This window comes from Fundulus heteroclitus, chromosome 4 (assembly GCF_011125445.2).
Source record: "Fundulus heteroclitus isolate FHET01 chromosome 4, MU-UCD_Fhet_4.1, whole genome shotgun sequence".
NCBI classification, from domain to species: domain Eukaryota; kingdom Metazoa; phylum Chordata; class Actinopteri; order Cyprinodontiformes; family Fundulidae; genus Fundulus; species Fundulus heteroclitus.
Genome location: NC_046364.1, coordinates 14,653,155 through 14,668,701, shown reverse-complemented (window position 1 = coordinate 14,668,701; position 15,547 = coordinate 14,653,155). Strand labels below are relative to the sequence as shown.

The following is a 15,547-nucleotide window of genomic DNA, read 5'->3' as shown; positions in this document are numbered from 1 at the left end:
TTGGATGGAATAAAAGACAGAAAATGCTAATTTAGTCTCTAAACAAAACGTAGATTTAGGACCAAAACTAAGCCACAACCAAACATTTCAAAGAATAGTTAAAAATGTCAGCTTTTTTGTGTTAAAGCCAGATGTCTGGGGTCACAAAGATAAAGGAGCATCTAAGATAGTATCAATAAAAAAAAACAGTGATGCTTTGGGAGTATTTACTTACCCATCTTCCAAGATTGTATGATTTGACTCTGGTCCTTATGTTACATCACTGGAGATCGTTTCATGCAAGTCATCTTAGATTGGGAGGGAAGCGGGAGTAGGTTTTTAGATCACAAATGTTTTACCGTTAAATCCCAGTCAGGATTTCACCACAGCTGTGCAAACATGGCCCCTAAAAAAGAACCTATAGGAGAGCCGTGGGAATTTTTAAACAGATTTTCATATCTAATTTCTCCAACATGCATTACAAAAGCTAAAACTAAACATTACAGGTTTCACACTAAGCAGGGCTGCTTAGCTTCCCATTCATTCATTAATGAGGTAAACAACAACAACATTCAGGTCAGATGCGCTCATAGGACGATAAAATAAGGTTTGGCTGAAGAAAAATGGGCAGATTGTCAGCAAGTTGTAATACTTCATGACCTGCTATCAGAACATCACCCTACCCAAGCATGAAAGACTCAAGTTATTCAGATTACCGAGATGTGAAATTATTTGTGGAATAGTTTAGTCTTTTTTTCTGTTAGCAGCACCCGCTTTAACAACACAACACAGGGTGCTGTCAAAGAACATCTTTTAAACACTGTTGGAAAACGTTTTCTGTTGAACTTCCTTCAGTCTTTGCTTCAAGCAAACCAAATGACATATATTCCTAAAGCTTTGAAGATTTACTTGATGAAAGCCTTATAGCTGCACTATAGAGATGAACCAGTGTATAAACTGCATCTGATAATGTCAGAGTGTTTGATGAAAGTCATATTTTAAGCAGATTTCCTCTGAAAGGTGTAGTTATGGCGACCTGCTCGGTGTGTTTTGCATAAATGTTATTATAAACTAATATATGGAGGAATATGACATTAATCTCCTGTATAGAAATGGTATGATGGCTGCTGCATGAATATATTACAGGGGATGATCAGAGAAGGCACTCCCACCCAGATTTACTCGCCCTGGCTGCTACTTTTCAAACATTTTAATGCGCTCTGGGAGAGTTTTGCAGCTTCTGGTTTCGATGTGTGTAAATATGGCGGTTGACTCTCTTCGTTCAGGGGTCATCGCTGTGTTTCTCTGAGCATGTTTTGTGTGACCCGTCCTTTACCAGCAAGTGAGCCTTTGCTCCTCACAACTAGACAATTGGTCTAGTCTATGCCCATCTTCACTCATTTTCCAATTAAGCAGCTTCCACGGCTCCCCTCCCGGCCCCTCTGAGAGTGCTGTAAAGCCTCCATAGTTGCTCTATATTGCTTCAGTCAAGGAGGCTCTGATGAAAGCTTTGGCCCCTTGAGAGAGTCAGTGTGCACTTTCAGACCCCCCTCCTCACCAAGCGCCACATTGTTATTGAAATTCGAGATGGTTATCGTTCCTTTTTCCACTCTCATTTTGCTCTGTCTTGCACACATTCACTATGATAATTATGTGATCGTATCACAGTGTCAAGCTGAAGCTAATGATGACAAAAAGGGGTGGCGCCTCTGAGGTTTTCTCCTTTCCAACCGCCTCTTTGTCCTTTCATGCTATTTTGCAATAAATGTTACTTTTTCTTCCTGATTACTGTGTGTGCAGACGTTAAGGCGTTACCTTGCTTCCAGTGAAGTTGAATAAAATGTAGTTATGAATTGCATCCTATAGTTCTTTTTTAAAAACGCGAAGTAGTGAACACCTCATCCTTGCGTAGCTTTTGGTGGAATCAAACAGGATGTCGTTATTTATGAAAGGCATGATTACATTTCAGAGAAGCCGGAGGCAGAAAGGTACTGAAAATCAATACTGAACGGTTGTCATCTGTCGGCTCTGAAGATCACACGCAAAAGCAGAATTCATCAATCTTCATTCATTTTATAGCCTTTATTTGATTTCATTTTAAATTAAAGCCTATAAATTGTGAACGAAGATCAATGAATTCTGGTTCTACATGGTTGATAATTTTTTATTTTTTGACAATTTATATATTTTGACATTATAAAAAATGCTGGTCTTTACCAGGCCTTAAAATTAGTTATATATAACCTAGGACAAAAAAAAAAATAATTTAAGAAAGAAAATCGACTGAAATGCGCAGCACTGTATGTAGAACTAACCTCATCCACTGATTCAATTGCTTGTTTAATCACTTTAAATCACAATAGCAGTATTTTATGTATTTTTTTGCATGACCCCTTCTCTCCCCATTGCAACATTGTTTCAGCTTTCTGAACTCACATCACAGCATTTCGTTCATTAGAGGGTCTGGATTTTGGCTAACTGGTCCATTTTAACACTCTTCCTGCCATAATGTTGAAAATCGGCTGCTGGGTTTGGGATTCTCATTATGTGCCATGTACCAGTTTGGGTCAAGCTTACATCTCTGTGTTTGACAGTTCTTATAAGGTGTTTATGCTCTGCTCAGCTTTTCCTAGAACTTGGTGCTGTGCATTATGGACAAACATCTTGTACCAAAGGAAACTGAACTTCATCTTGTAGCAAAGGAAATTGTACTGGGAACGTTTTTTTGTTTTTTTTTTTCCACTGGCAGTGTTGCAAACCTAAGCTGTGGTGCCAAATTTTATTTACGAAATATTAATATTTTTATTTGGTTACTATTCAAAACAAGCCAAAATTGTTCACTCTTTGCCGCGTCGTGTCATAAACCTAAACATATAACATCATATCTGAGGAGTTTCTGCAGATTATCTACCAGCATTGCTGTACTGGATTTAAGGAGGAACTTGTTTACAAAATTACAGTTAAGGAAGATCTGATTGTTATCATTTGGGGGAAAACCCTGTTTTCACTGATGAAAGATTGACCTAAAATAGTTCTGAATCTGCTTTTTTGAGCTTCATCAGATTGATTAGCAGCAGCAGCCACAACTTCTTCTTTCAGATTAGTGCTGAAGTTGTTCCTTCCTCTTTGTACTGGCTGTGTTACTGAACAAACTGTTTCAGAAGAAGACTAAATCAGTCACTGATTCCTAGAGGGAATAAAAAGGGTGAACTATTTTTTTTTTTCAATTTGCCTTGTTTTTATCTAATAAATACACCCTGTAAGAACCAGATCATCATATAGCCATTTTCTGATCAAGTGGAAAGGGAATGTGTAGATAGATAGTTTTTTTTCTATCTGAATGAGCGCTAGATAATTTCTTTCAAAACTATTAGAACGTTTAGGCTATTGGTTGCCAGATGTTTGGATAAATCAGGGACATCAGAGCTCCTCAGGTGTTTTGGTCTACTTTAAAAATGATCTCCGAAGATAATATAATTTACAATCTTCAGATAGAAGCTCATAGTACTAGAATAAAGCTAAAAATACCACATCTGAATTATTGAACAGCACGGTGTAGATTTAATACTACTGATATAATGAAATCCTGCATCTTACAGATCTGATGAGCCATCTCAAATGGCTGTATTTTGCTATGGAAACAATAGATGCATAGAGAAATATCACTAATATTCCAAAAAGATTTATTTTTTTAGTATTTTGTGTTTTCTTATTTTACTTTCTGGTTTATTTATGACGCAAAGCAACCGAACGAATGAAAATCTGTAAAAATTAGCAAACATTCATCAGAATACCAGTCAACACACTTTACTTGATATTCTGCTGAGAACACTGTTTTATTTGTGTCGGCGTGTCGGTGGAAAGCTTACTGTATGCTGTCTCTCTCTTTCTTGGATACCATTTTTCTCTCAGTTACCCTTCCTGGTGCGCTTCTCGCCCCGGTTTCTTCCACATCTGCAACACGCCGCTCCTCTTTCAACTCCTCCTCCTCCTCGACCTCCATGCAGACCTCATACCGACTGCCGAATCCCCTGCCACCCCTCCCTGTCCGCAAGGGTGTCCGAGGTCGCCGTCCCAAATCCCAGACCATTGCTTTGTTGAAAGCCGCGGCTGAGGCCGCCGCAGCAGCAGCAGTGAATGGAGCGCCTCAGAGCCCAGTGACTGAGACCTTACTGGCCCCCAGACCACACAAGAAGAGAGGGCCCAAGCCGAAAGGCAAGGTGAGATGTCACAAGATACCTAATCAATCATGCAGTGGAAAAATAATCCCGTCATGTTTCTTATGCGCTCTTGCAGAGATCAAAGGCTCAGCATCTTAAATGTACAGGTGCTTGTGTTATCTGCAGTGCTGTTCATGCGTACAGGAGTGAAAGCATATCAATAATAATCTCAGAAGTGCTTTTTGCTCTAGAAGAGGCCTCTGATGGGGCAATCGCCGGGTTCCTCACCAGTCACAACTCCGCCTCCAGAGACCAATCTGAACCCCAGCTGTGTCTCTGTGGACAGCAACCTCAACAACGGCTCAAACGTGATTTGCACAGGTGAATAACAAATAATCCTGATCCCAATCAGCACTATGTTCTTATAGATTTAGTTGTAAATTGATAAAGTTGTGCTTGTTGCACAGTTATCAGAGGTTTTTAACCTTTACTTAAAAAAACCCTAAGAAAAACAAACATGATTTAATTCATATTAAAAATATTGCCAAAACACTTACAGAAAAACTGAACTGTTGGTGTGCATGCATAGAAATAATGGTACACCTCAGACTGATCTGGAAATCAATGACACCTTTTTATATTTTGTCTCAAAAAAACAAAGTAAAATCCCTTCAAGAAGAGTGTCAATGATTTTATATAAAAAAATGTACGACAGATGAAAAGTTTCTGGCCCTTCTGTGGTATCGCTAACTCCAGGTGGAGACCCTCAGTGAGTAAACAATCTGATTGTCCTCAGGTCGCTGCAAACTCAAACACAAATTCAGAGGCATGCTGGTGTCTCAAGCAGCAGCCGCCACCTTGGTTTCATTATTTAACACTACAATAGATCTAAAACTTAATTGTAGCCTACGCACGGCTGATAGATTGATTTGTCTGTTAAAACGTTCCACCACTTTATATTTAACAAAAACCATCATACAGTTCAACTCCACATTAGGACTAATCATAGGTGTGAAAGTCTAAGGATCTTTCTTGTGACTTCCACAGTAAAATATCAGCCAGATTAAGGCAACCAGTAAACAAATAAAACAATGTGGGCTTTGGTCAGGACTAGAGGTGGAGAGTAATAAGGAAAAAAAAATAAAACAACATTTATTTTATAACATTTATTAACAAATAAATAAATGTTCCTAATTTGGACTGTTGTAAATTGGACAGTTTGGTTTTAATGGCAAAAATGAATGATGGTAAAATAGTGTAAAACCAGGATACACTGCAGTGTTGGGTAAAGAAGAAAAGGTGCTTCATTTGATCTAACAAATAAACCAAAGTCGCATGTTTGCCCAACATAAAGCACTGCCAGTCACCTGGCAAATATGGTATAATCCTCTTAGTTAAGCATGGTGGTGGCTGGCTCATACTGTGGCGACAGCTGCAGAGGGGCAAAGATTATGCAAATGAGGACAGCGTGACTAAAGCTAAATGATAAAAAGAATATATCCCTCCATAGTAATACCGAAATAGAAAATATAAAAAAAACACCTAAAAACATCAACATAGACCCAAAACATCCTTAATTCAAACAACAACAACAACAAAATCCTACATTTCCCCCTTCTTCGATGCTTCTCTTGGTCTGTGTCACTGCAGTGTGTGTCTATGTCAACAAGCACGGCAACTATGGCCCACATCTTGATCGAAAACTGGTCCAGCAGTTGCCGGACCACTTCGGTCCGGCCCCAGTCAACGCGGTGCTTCAGCAGGCCGTCCAGGCCTGCGTGGACTGCACCTACCAGCCCTCAGTGCTGTTGTCCTTTCTACAAAGCCAGTCCCACTCAGGAGGAGAGGTCATTAGAGGTAAAACGCACACACTTTACTTCATCATAGTAAGCTAGATACCGTCTGCCTGTACTGTTACTTCCTTAGCCAAATGTAAATTAGTAAATTAGTTTGTAAGAAAAAAAGGGATGTTATTAAAATGCCTTCAAAAAGCAGTCCTGTCTGTTTTTAACCATAAATTCACGTTGCTCAGGAAAGGCAAAACACGAGTAATAAAAGACCGTGTCTGTGGCAGCAGCTGATGTGAGAACTGTTTCTGTAATCCGAACTGACATGTGTGTCTAACCTGGTTTGGGATCCTGGGATTCAGTCTTCCTCCAGGGAATGCTCCGGGTGGTATTAAGAGGGGGTGGGCTTTAATTTGCGCTGGCTTGGCTTGGTTGGGAGGGGGCGTCATGCAGTGTGGAACGGGCTGAAAACTAATGTCTTATAAAGGGAGGGTGCTAACCCTGTACCATCTGCTGTTTTGTTTAGCTGTGAATGCATATTGTGCATATATGTGTGTGTGTGTGTATGCGGCATGTACACGCAGTAGTAGGTGTTCTCTTCTGCCCTCAGTTTGCTCGGAGCACGGTATCCGCTATGTGAAGCTGCCCTCCGCCTCCAGTGCGTCTTCTGTGCTGCGGTTCTTGGAAAACATGTGCCAACACCTGGAGAGTGACAGTCTTTTCAGCTCGCAGCCCTTTAACCCCTACAGCAACAACACACGCTTCTACAACAGGACCAAATCAGGTGGGGGGGATATGCTTCAGTCTTGAATAAAAAATTGGAATGGTGATGTTTTTATTTTATTTTTTTTATTTTTTTGGCTCAAATCTTACCATAAAATTGCCTTGTCCACATTTTAACAGGTTTCCACCTACCATTAAACATCATGAAATGACAGACCCAGGACTTGAGATCATTCCTCAGTTAATTGTTTGCAAAGCTTTCAGCTAATAGGGCTTTAGGAATCATTATTTCTCATGCAACAATACTGGGCTTGTTTTATTGTGTTAAGTAAAGAATGGTAACAAAATGTGTCTGCGGGCAACAAAGTTAAACGCAGAGTCATCTAAGTTCTGCAGCGTTTTGTGCTCAAATGACTGAGAAAAGGATCAGATATTGGAGACTTAAATGGGAGGAGAAAAGAAAACAGCCAATGTCTAAAGAAAAGCTTGGAAAGGCCTGAAGAAGCTTTAAAGAAATTACCCAGGATTACTTTGAAAGATTGCAGAAAGGTTTTGGCCATTTTTGGAAAGTTGTATCTCAAACTTCTTTAAAAGTACTGAAACTTGCTGGAAGCAGAGGCCTATTGAGTGTAGAGCAACTTTATTTAAGAACAGATGCAGTAAAAACATAAATTCTGCACAATGATGTGTGGTTTTAGAGGATCACCAGCGATGTTCCAGTTCACCCTTAACAAGAACCAGTCAGAAGCTCAGTTGACCCAAGAATTTAACTCGTGTACACGGTTAACCATAAAAGCCTTCTGAACTAATTCCAGAGCTACAACGCAAAATAGTAATCATTCATTATATTTTGTCCGATAGAAAGTTTTCGTCAACAGAAAGCAAAATTCAGAGAAAATAAAATTGCGTCCATTTTTAAAACATTATGAGGCTGGTGTTCCTCTTTAATAAAATCCAGATTGTGTTTAAGCGTATCAGCTGATGAAAATGTTAACCATGTTAATAAAAAAAGTTAATGTTAAAGTGAAGAAAAGCCACCACCGTCGGGTTTAACGTGAGAGGAGAGGCATACAGTATCAATACCGGGTCTTCACAAAGACAAGCTGTCTATGCATAATGGGCACTCAGACACAAACACACAGCAGCGCACGCCATGGAGGGGGAGCTATTGTGGCTCTGGCTGGCATAAAATGCTAGAAGACAGAAGAGCAACCCCCCCACCATCACCCCCACCACCTCCCACTGCCAATCACATCACTAATGCACACAATTTATTTTTTTATTTATTTTCTGAGGTTCATGAAATATTTGCCTGGTCTTCTCTTGAAACAGAACCACAGTCTGTCACTGAGAACGGCGTTTCCAATGACAACCCCACCAAGGACCCCACACCGACCCCTCGACCCCCCCACAACACACTGGACTACAGAGCGGCAAAGAGGGAGCGACCCTGTTATCCTGGACACACACAAACACCACCGCCCCTTCGACGAGTCAGTTCCAACCCCACCGAGCTCGGCTCCGTAAATACACACAGACGAGTGGAAGGTTGGTTTTTAAAATGCAAATATCAGCTCCTTTAAAAAGATGCAACTGTTTCGAATTGTTGGGGGTCACTTTGTAGCTGTTTTTTCTCTGCTCGGTTAGGAGTTTTCTTCAATCCAAGGGTACACCCACTGAGCTATATAATACACTGGAGTGCTAATCACCGTCTGTTTGAACGAGTCGCTTTGAAGCCACCAGCCGCCATATTGGTACTCCCTATTTCCCCCCAGTAACTAGGGAATATGTGCGCTACAGAATCGAATAACGAGTATTTTCTCATGTTCAGGGGGGGCTTAAGACTTTTAAAATGTCAAATGCCATATACCTTTATGTTATGTTCTAAAACTATCAAGTACTGAGAAAGTCATGTGCTGAAATATTTTCCATTTTATTCATTTAAATATATATATTTAACATTTATAAATATATAAATAACAATATACAAAAACATATATTTACATATGTATACGTATATATACATATATACATACTTATATATACATATATATTTAATATGAATAACATGTAAAATATTTCAGCACCTAATTTCCTAGTAGTTGATAGTGTTAGTACATCCACTGTCTGTAGAATTACCTGTGAAACGTTTTCACTCAGCCAGAAAACTGCTTGTTGTTGCAACCAAATCCAATGGGATTCTGTGAGAGTAGGGAGTAGCAAGATGGCGGCCAGTGACTTCAGTTTTTCGGCAAAATCAGCACTCCTGTGTATTATATAGCTCAGTGGGTACAGCAAGTCAGACAGATTGCTGCAGTTTAAGCAAGAATAAGGCAGCAAAATCTTGATGTAAACAGTGTGCTATCCCCCTTGTCCTCTTTCACCCTTTACACCTGTTTTCATTCGGATTAAATCTGCAAAATATCCAAACAAATTTCAAAACACCACTGTGTCAGACTTCATACTCTTTAGTAAAAGTAAGCGGGGGTATCAGTTTGACTTGGCTTTTCTCTGTCTTGGTCTCTTATTCCACAGCAGCTAGCTCAACAACAGGTCCAGATCACGTGAAACAGGGCAGAGAGACGTCAGGGAGCAACGCCGCCTCCTGGTCAGTCGATGATGTCATAAGGTTTGTCCAAGAGGCGGATCCACAAACTCTTGGTCCACATGTCGACCTGTTCAGGAAGCACGTGAGTATTTCTGATAAATCAACAGATACCCGGATACTTGCTTTAGGTGCTGACATGTACCCCCAGAAACCCAAACTTTACTTTGAGCATATTCTTTCTTTCAGCTATAAAGTAACTGGTTGCACATTAATTTATACCCCTGCTCTCTATGTTTTGTACAAACCTCTTTTTGCCAGTGGCACAGAGCTTAATATTTTTCCGTAAAATTTTACAAGGTCAAGGATGCTGATCTAGATCTATAGAGTGATCTATGACTACTGCTCTTTTCAGTCTCTTAAAGGGGCCAAGTCTCATAGTGTGACCAAAAAATCCACAAAAAATCTTCAAATAAAAGAATATACTCCAAGCATTCATCCTGATAGTGTTTACTTAGTCCTTTATTTTGTCTGAAAAGACCTTGGCACTGGGCAGGAGCAGCAGACATGAGCATTGTTGCGCCATCTGCTGGCAGTATCGCAGAGCTATCAGAAAGCAGGATGACCCAGCTACTCACACTAAACCCTGCGCACGTCTGTGAAGTGTGCACCTGGTGGAAGTGCACTTAAGAGTTTGAGTACGCAGGTTACAAGCGTCCAAAGCAGGAGGAGTGGGACAGTACGGGTTATATCATGGACTTGTGCCTCTGTGTCATAACTGCGACACAAAAAATGATGGGACCCTCACCGTTTTTGCAATCCTTACTGCTAAAAATTATTAAAATTGCAACAAGCAATCATTTTGAGGGGCATAAATTGCAGGATGCCCCTCAAAAGAGGATTGAGCAGAGCTCAACTTTATTTACCTCGATCATCGGTAGTACTGCAAATTGGATTTTTTTTGTATGTTCTGAAGTGTCCAGTAACACAAACACTTTGAACTTTAAAAGTGAGTGTATTTCTGTCACGAGATCACGTGTAATCCCGAGCCTGCTGACGATGTGCCAACCTCCCTGCAGGAGATCGACGGCAAGGCCCTGATGTTGCTGCGCAGTGACGTCATAATGAAGTACATGGGTCTGAAGCTGGGCCCGGCTCTGAAACTGTGTCATCACATCGAGAAGCTGAGACAGACCAAACATTAGATGATGATGATGATGATGATGATGATGATGATGATGATGATGATGATGATGATGATGATGATGATGGGACTGTTTTCTCACTGGCACACTTATAACTCTGCAGGAATGTAGTCCAGTGTAAATCCAGTAAAGACACTGTGGTCATATTCTGGTACTTATAAAGAAATAATGGGTTTTAGAAACAGGAACAATAGTTGCCATTTGAAGATCGTATAAATGGGTGGAAATCAAATGAAAAAGCGAAATTCTTCTGACTTTTATTGATGTTCTTTAATGACAATATTAAGTAGATTTTCAAGCAGAATTTTGATTTTCAGTGTAGGAAAATTTATATAAAACACAATTATAGAAAACTAAATACATTTCAAATCGAAAACTTTAATCTCCATTTTTAAGATCATTATTTTTTTTAAATACTATCACTTTTCATGAGCACAGTAAGTGTAGGAAGTTAACAAAAGCACAGTATCAGTATCAGACATCTGATTACAGGCATCAGTTTTGTTTTGTTTGTGTACTTTTATGCCTTATTATGAATAAAAGAAGGCCATTATTTCTGAGTCCCAATAAGTCCTACTTTTAGCTGGTAAAACCTGGTAAGAAGGCTGGAAATGCTGCCCAAAGGTAAATTTGCCATTTTTATCCTGGCAATGAGGTTAGCAGATAGTTAAATATTATGCATGCTACGCAATGTATGGTCAAGAGGGAGTGAACAACGAGAGCACCTCAGTTATAGGAATTAAAAGGGTTCAGTCCCAAAAATGTTGGAGAAGTCTTGTTTGCTGAAGTCAATCGTTACAGAATAGTTTTATTGACAAAGATTATGTATTAAGATGAGCAGAGTGGAAGCTGATTTGAGTCAGAAAGTGGCAGTCTTGTATAAAAATGCCTTCCTGAGTTACAGAAGTGCAATGGTCTGCATGCTGGATGACATTCATGCTGCTCAGCCTCGTCCTGACTGCTGACAGTCATGGAGTCAAACACACACACACACACACACACACACACACACACACACACACACACACACACACACACACACACACACACACACACACACGCACACACTCAAAACCAACACTTTAAATAACTGGAAAACTCCTTCAGTGTTTTAATATTAACATAAAACGACATCATTTATAGTGAAGTCTGGTTGCTGTACAGGTACTACATAATGGAGAAATAGTTTTGTATAAAGGTTTAATTAACCGGTAGGTCTTGTTTTTATCGTTTTTTTTTACTGTAACAAAGTGTACCTGCCTATACCGAGTGTAACTATTATTATTTTTTAGCCTGAATAGTGTTTTTTGTGACCATCAAATATCTACCTGCAGAGTAATAATGGTGTTTGAGTAAATATTCTCCTGTTTCAAAGTGTTGATCTGTTTTTGACGGCAGAAAAACTTATTTTCTGAACATTTCAGAACCATTCTCGAACCAAATCGTGTCTGCATTTCACGCTGTTCACTCTCCTGTAGTGGTAACAAGTTGATACTTGAAGCCGTGTTGCTTTAATGTGAAACTCAGGTTTTAGTGGGGGTTTTCTCTTAGAAAATGTTTTACATCATGACGTTGTGTTCATAACGTTTCTTTTAATGCCTATGTATTGCTCTGTAGCATTTTCTCTGTATCGACACAATTTTTCTACTGTATCACGAGTTTGTTTAACATGTCTGCTATGCATTCACACAATTAAACATTTGTTTGCATTGCCTAGTTTCCTGTGAGGCCAGGATGGCGGCTGCTAGCAGTGCTTAGTTCAGTGTTTTCCAACATCAGCTCTCAACTCTCCCTTGTGGTGAGCTATGCAATGTTAAACTAGCCAATATACATAAAGAGATGAATTTTTGACCCAATTTAGGGAATAATACCATCACACATTTCATTTAACCTCAAGAGAGAAGCCAGGGACGAAAACAGCAACCAATGCAGACGGAACAGATCTGCACCAGGGAGGAAAATTACTTTTGGCTGACCAGCATACTAGACAAACTGTCTAGAAATGACCAGGCACACACACACTGAAAAGGAAAATTAAAAAATCCCAACTAGCATTAGCATAAAATATACAAACAAAATCACGCCATATAGCAGTTCGTTTTGTTACTGCAGGCAGATCATTTCAGTGAAATGATAAAACTATCTCCCATTGGCTGATGCTGTTGTCCATTCAGTGTCTCTGACATACTCATCCTACTGAATGAAAACACCACAATCTGAATGGTTGATCACTTTAAAAATAACCAATCATGGATTATTTACAGTCTGGTCCATAAATATTGGGATATCAACACAATTCTAATCTTTTTGGCTCCATACACCACCACAATGGATTTGAAATGAAACAAACAAGATGTGCTTTATCTGCAGACTTTCAGCTTTAATTTGAGGGTATTTACATCCAAATCAGATGAACGGTGTAGGAATTACAACGGTGTGTATCACTGAGGATAGGGTTTAAGTCAAAACAAGAGAATCTCTTGAAGTAACAGGACATCAGCTGAAGTAGACACCTGTATTGTACAAGTTGTTGATGAGACGTTGATCCTCCCATTTGCACCCAGAATCTAATCCGGAATCTCAGTTTATGCGGAAAATATAGCTTTCTCTTTATTCTTTATTGAGATATATGATCATGTTGTCATTGCAAATATTCTTTAAAACTTTTCCAATGTTAGTCTTTCCAACACAACATTATTTAGAGCTTTTTTACTGACATATTCAGTATCTAACTTAGAAAGGAGGCAGCATGGATTGCTTTGCTATATTTGACAAATTGAAAACTAGTGAAAGGAGAAAAAAAGTGGTAAATATCAAAGCATTTTTATGTCTGAGTGGTCTTGTCAAAGTCCAGACCGAAATCCAGTTTAAAATATGTGCAAAGGTTGAAAACAAATACTGTTCACAGATGGTCTCCATTTAAATCTGACTTAAAAACATTTTAGCTTCTAGATACTGTATGCAAAGCTGGCAGGCCTATGCTAACCCCAAAGAATTGACGTGGAGGAGCTGATAAGTGCATGCCTCACTCTTTAGGTTTGTATTTGTGAAAAAACAACAACAAAAAGCATCAGGAAACATGCATCCCTTTTTCCTTCCACCTCACAGCCGTGCACTGATTTCTGCGAGTCTTTCACATAAAATCCCAATAAATAAATGTCACAGATGTAATGTGGCGAAATATGAAAGAAAAATTGCATGGTATGCTTCTTAAGGCTTTATGAGGGTCTTTAAAAGTTGAAGTAGACATCTGTATACCTTTGTTTTAATCAACCCACTCTGTGCCATCAGCCGGGCGTTGCTGCGATCGGAGGCAGGTGGGGGTTGAGATTCAGCCCTGCCAATAATAGATGCAGCAATTATAAACATAATTTACAGGGTAAGAACAACAACATAAAAAACAACACAAAGAAATCGCTACACACAAAGACGGTAAGTGAAATACTCCACTTATTTGTATTTATTCTAACAGAACAGGATGTATTTATTTAAATTGTATCTTTTTAACTTTAAAAAATCTCTACTGAAATGTTTTCTTTTGCAATAAAGATATATGTGACTCTTCCTGGCCAGCCTGATTGATAAAGCAGCTTAGATTCTGTGTGAGAGTCATGGAGAGAGTTATGGGAGCTCCTGGGATGAACCAGCTGAAGACTGTGCGGGGCAGATATGTGCGGGATGCTCTGGTGCAGTACTTGCTCAGCGATTCCCAGCCCTAAATATAAGCTATCAACATACGAATGTTGACAATTTTAAAAATGTCTCCACATTTGATATGTGCACATTACAGATTATTACAGACAGAAAGCTAAACCTAAATAACACAGTTGGATATATCATTTTTGGTTTAGTATGATATGGTAAACACAATTGGGAACCATGAAGCAACTGAAAAGAAAGTAAATTCTATTATAGGGCCAGACGATGGTTCAATAACAATATATATTGATCGATAGACGTGTGGTTCAATAGAAAAAAGGGTCAATAAAAAGTTCAGAACAAGATCAGGTTTCTTTCCTTTTGCATTCTAGCCTATCGGGTAGGTTAATACTGCAGTCTTTACATCCTCCCAACCAATCACAAACGCAGACCCAGGAAAGCTCTCTCGCCAAGCTTCAAAGAGTTCAGAGAGCACATGTTCTCTTTTCTTTTTTTAAGAATTTTTGGAAAGAAGTTGATTGAATAAAGGGTTGCGTTGAAGTTAGTGTTCTTTATTTAAAAAAAAAAAGGTCATTAAGCAAAATCATAAAATGCCCAGGGCTGCACTTAAAATATTTTGATAATTATCATTATCGATCTACATGATTTCTATTTTCTCAATATACTTTTATTTGCGTATCGTCAAGCCATATTCTATTACACCATAAGTTTTGCTTTCCTCTGCACAGGCCCTTCCTAGAGTAGATTACCTTATATCTCAAAAATACTGGAAAAAAACAGCCGCTTCTCAACTTCACTCTCACTTAACTTACAACAACCTTTATGAACAGTTCCAGTCTGTCTTCCGTTCCCATCATAGCACTGAATCTGCCTTCTTAAAAGTAACCAATGATCTTTTAATAGCAGCTGACTCTGGTCTAATTTCCATCCTCATTCTTCTTTATCTAAGCACAGCCTTCGACACAGTTTCCCACTCTACTCTACTCCATCGACTACACTATTGGCATCACTCATACTCCCCTAGCCTGGTTTTATTCCTACCTTCCTGGCAGCACTCAGTTTGTTCAGATTAAGTCCTATCGTTCCAACTCCTCTCCAGTTACCACCGGTGTTCCCCAAGGCTCTGTCCTGGGACCCCTACTCTTTATCATCTACATTCTCCCTCTTGGCACTATCTTCATGAAATTCAACAAAAATTTTCACTGTTATGCGGATAACACCCAGCTCGATCTTTCTTGTAAGCCAAACTCCCACCTAATTTTCGGTCTTCCTCACAAATCCATGCACAAGCTTCAGGCAGTGCAAAACTCAGCAGCTCGCATCATTTCTAGAACCCCCCCCCCCCTCCTCCTATTTACTTTTAAAGTTATTCACAATCTCTCCCCTCCATATCTTTCTGATTTACTTAAAATTTCAACTCCCTCTTGCATACTTAGATCCTCTTCTAACACTCACCTCGTTGTTCCATCCGCCCGTGTTAGCACCATG

At 39.4% G+C, this 15,547-nt stretch overlaps 1 protein-coding gene across 6 annotated transcripts in view; it reads left to right on the top strand.

Moving 5' to 3' along the window:
• Positions 1-12,111, top strand: part of scml2 (Scm polycomb group protein like 2) — a 32,441-nt gene extending 20,330 nt beyond the window's left edge. For 3 of the 6 annotated variants that reach the window (XM_036136116.1, XM_036136119.1, XM_036136120.1), the window contains 7 exons: positions 3,892-4,199; positions 4,391-4,520; positions 5,790-5,996; positions 6,537-6,710; positions 7,982-8,197; positions 9,185-9,339; positions 10,274-12,111. In XM_036136116.1, the coding sequence (XP_035992009.1) occupies positions 3,892-4,199; positions 4,391-4,520; positions 5,790-5,996; positions 6,537-6,710; positions 7,982-8,197; positions 9,185-9,339; positions 10,274-10,399 (1,316 nt within the window). In that variant the 3' untranslated portion in view covers positions 10,400-12,111. The remainder of the gene's footprint in view (positions 1-3,891; positions 4,200-4,390; positions 4,521-5,789; positions 5,997-6,536; positions 6,711-7,981; positions 8,198-9,184; positions 9,340-10,273) is intronic. The other 3 variants (XM_036136118.1, XM_036136121.1, XM_036136117.1) reach the window with 2 other exon arrangements.
• Positions 12,112-15,547: the final 3,436 nt, after the last annotated feature.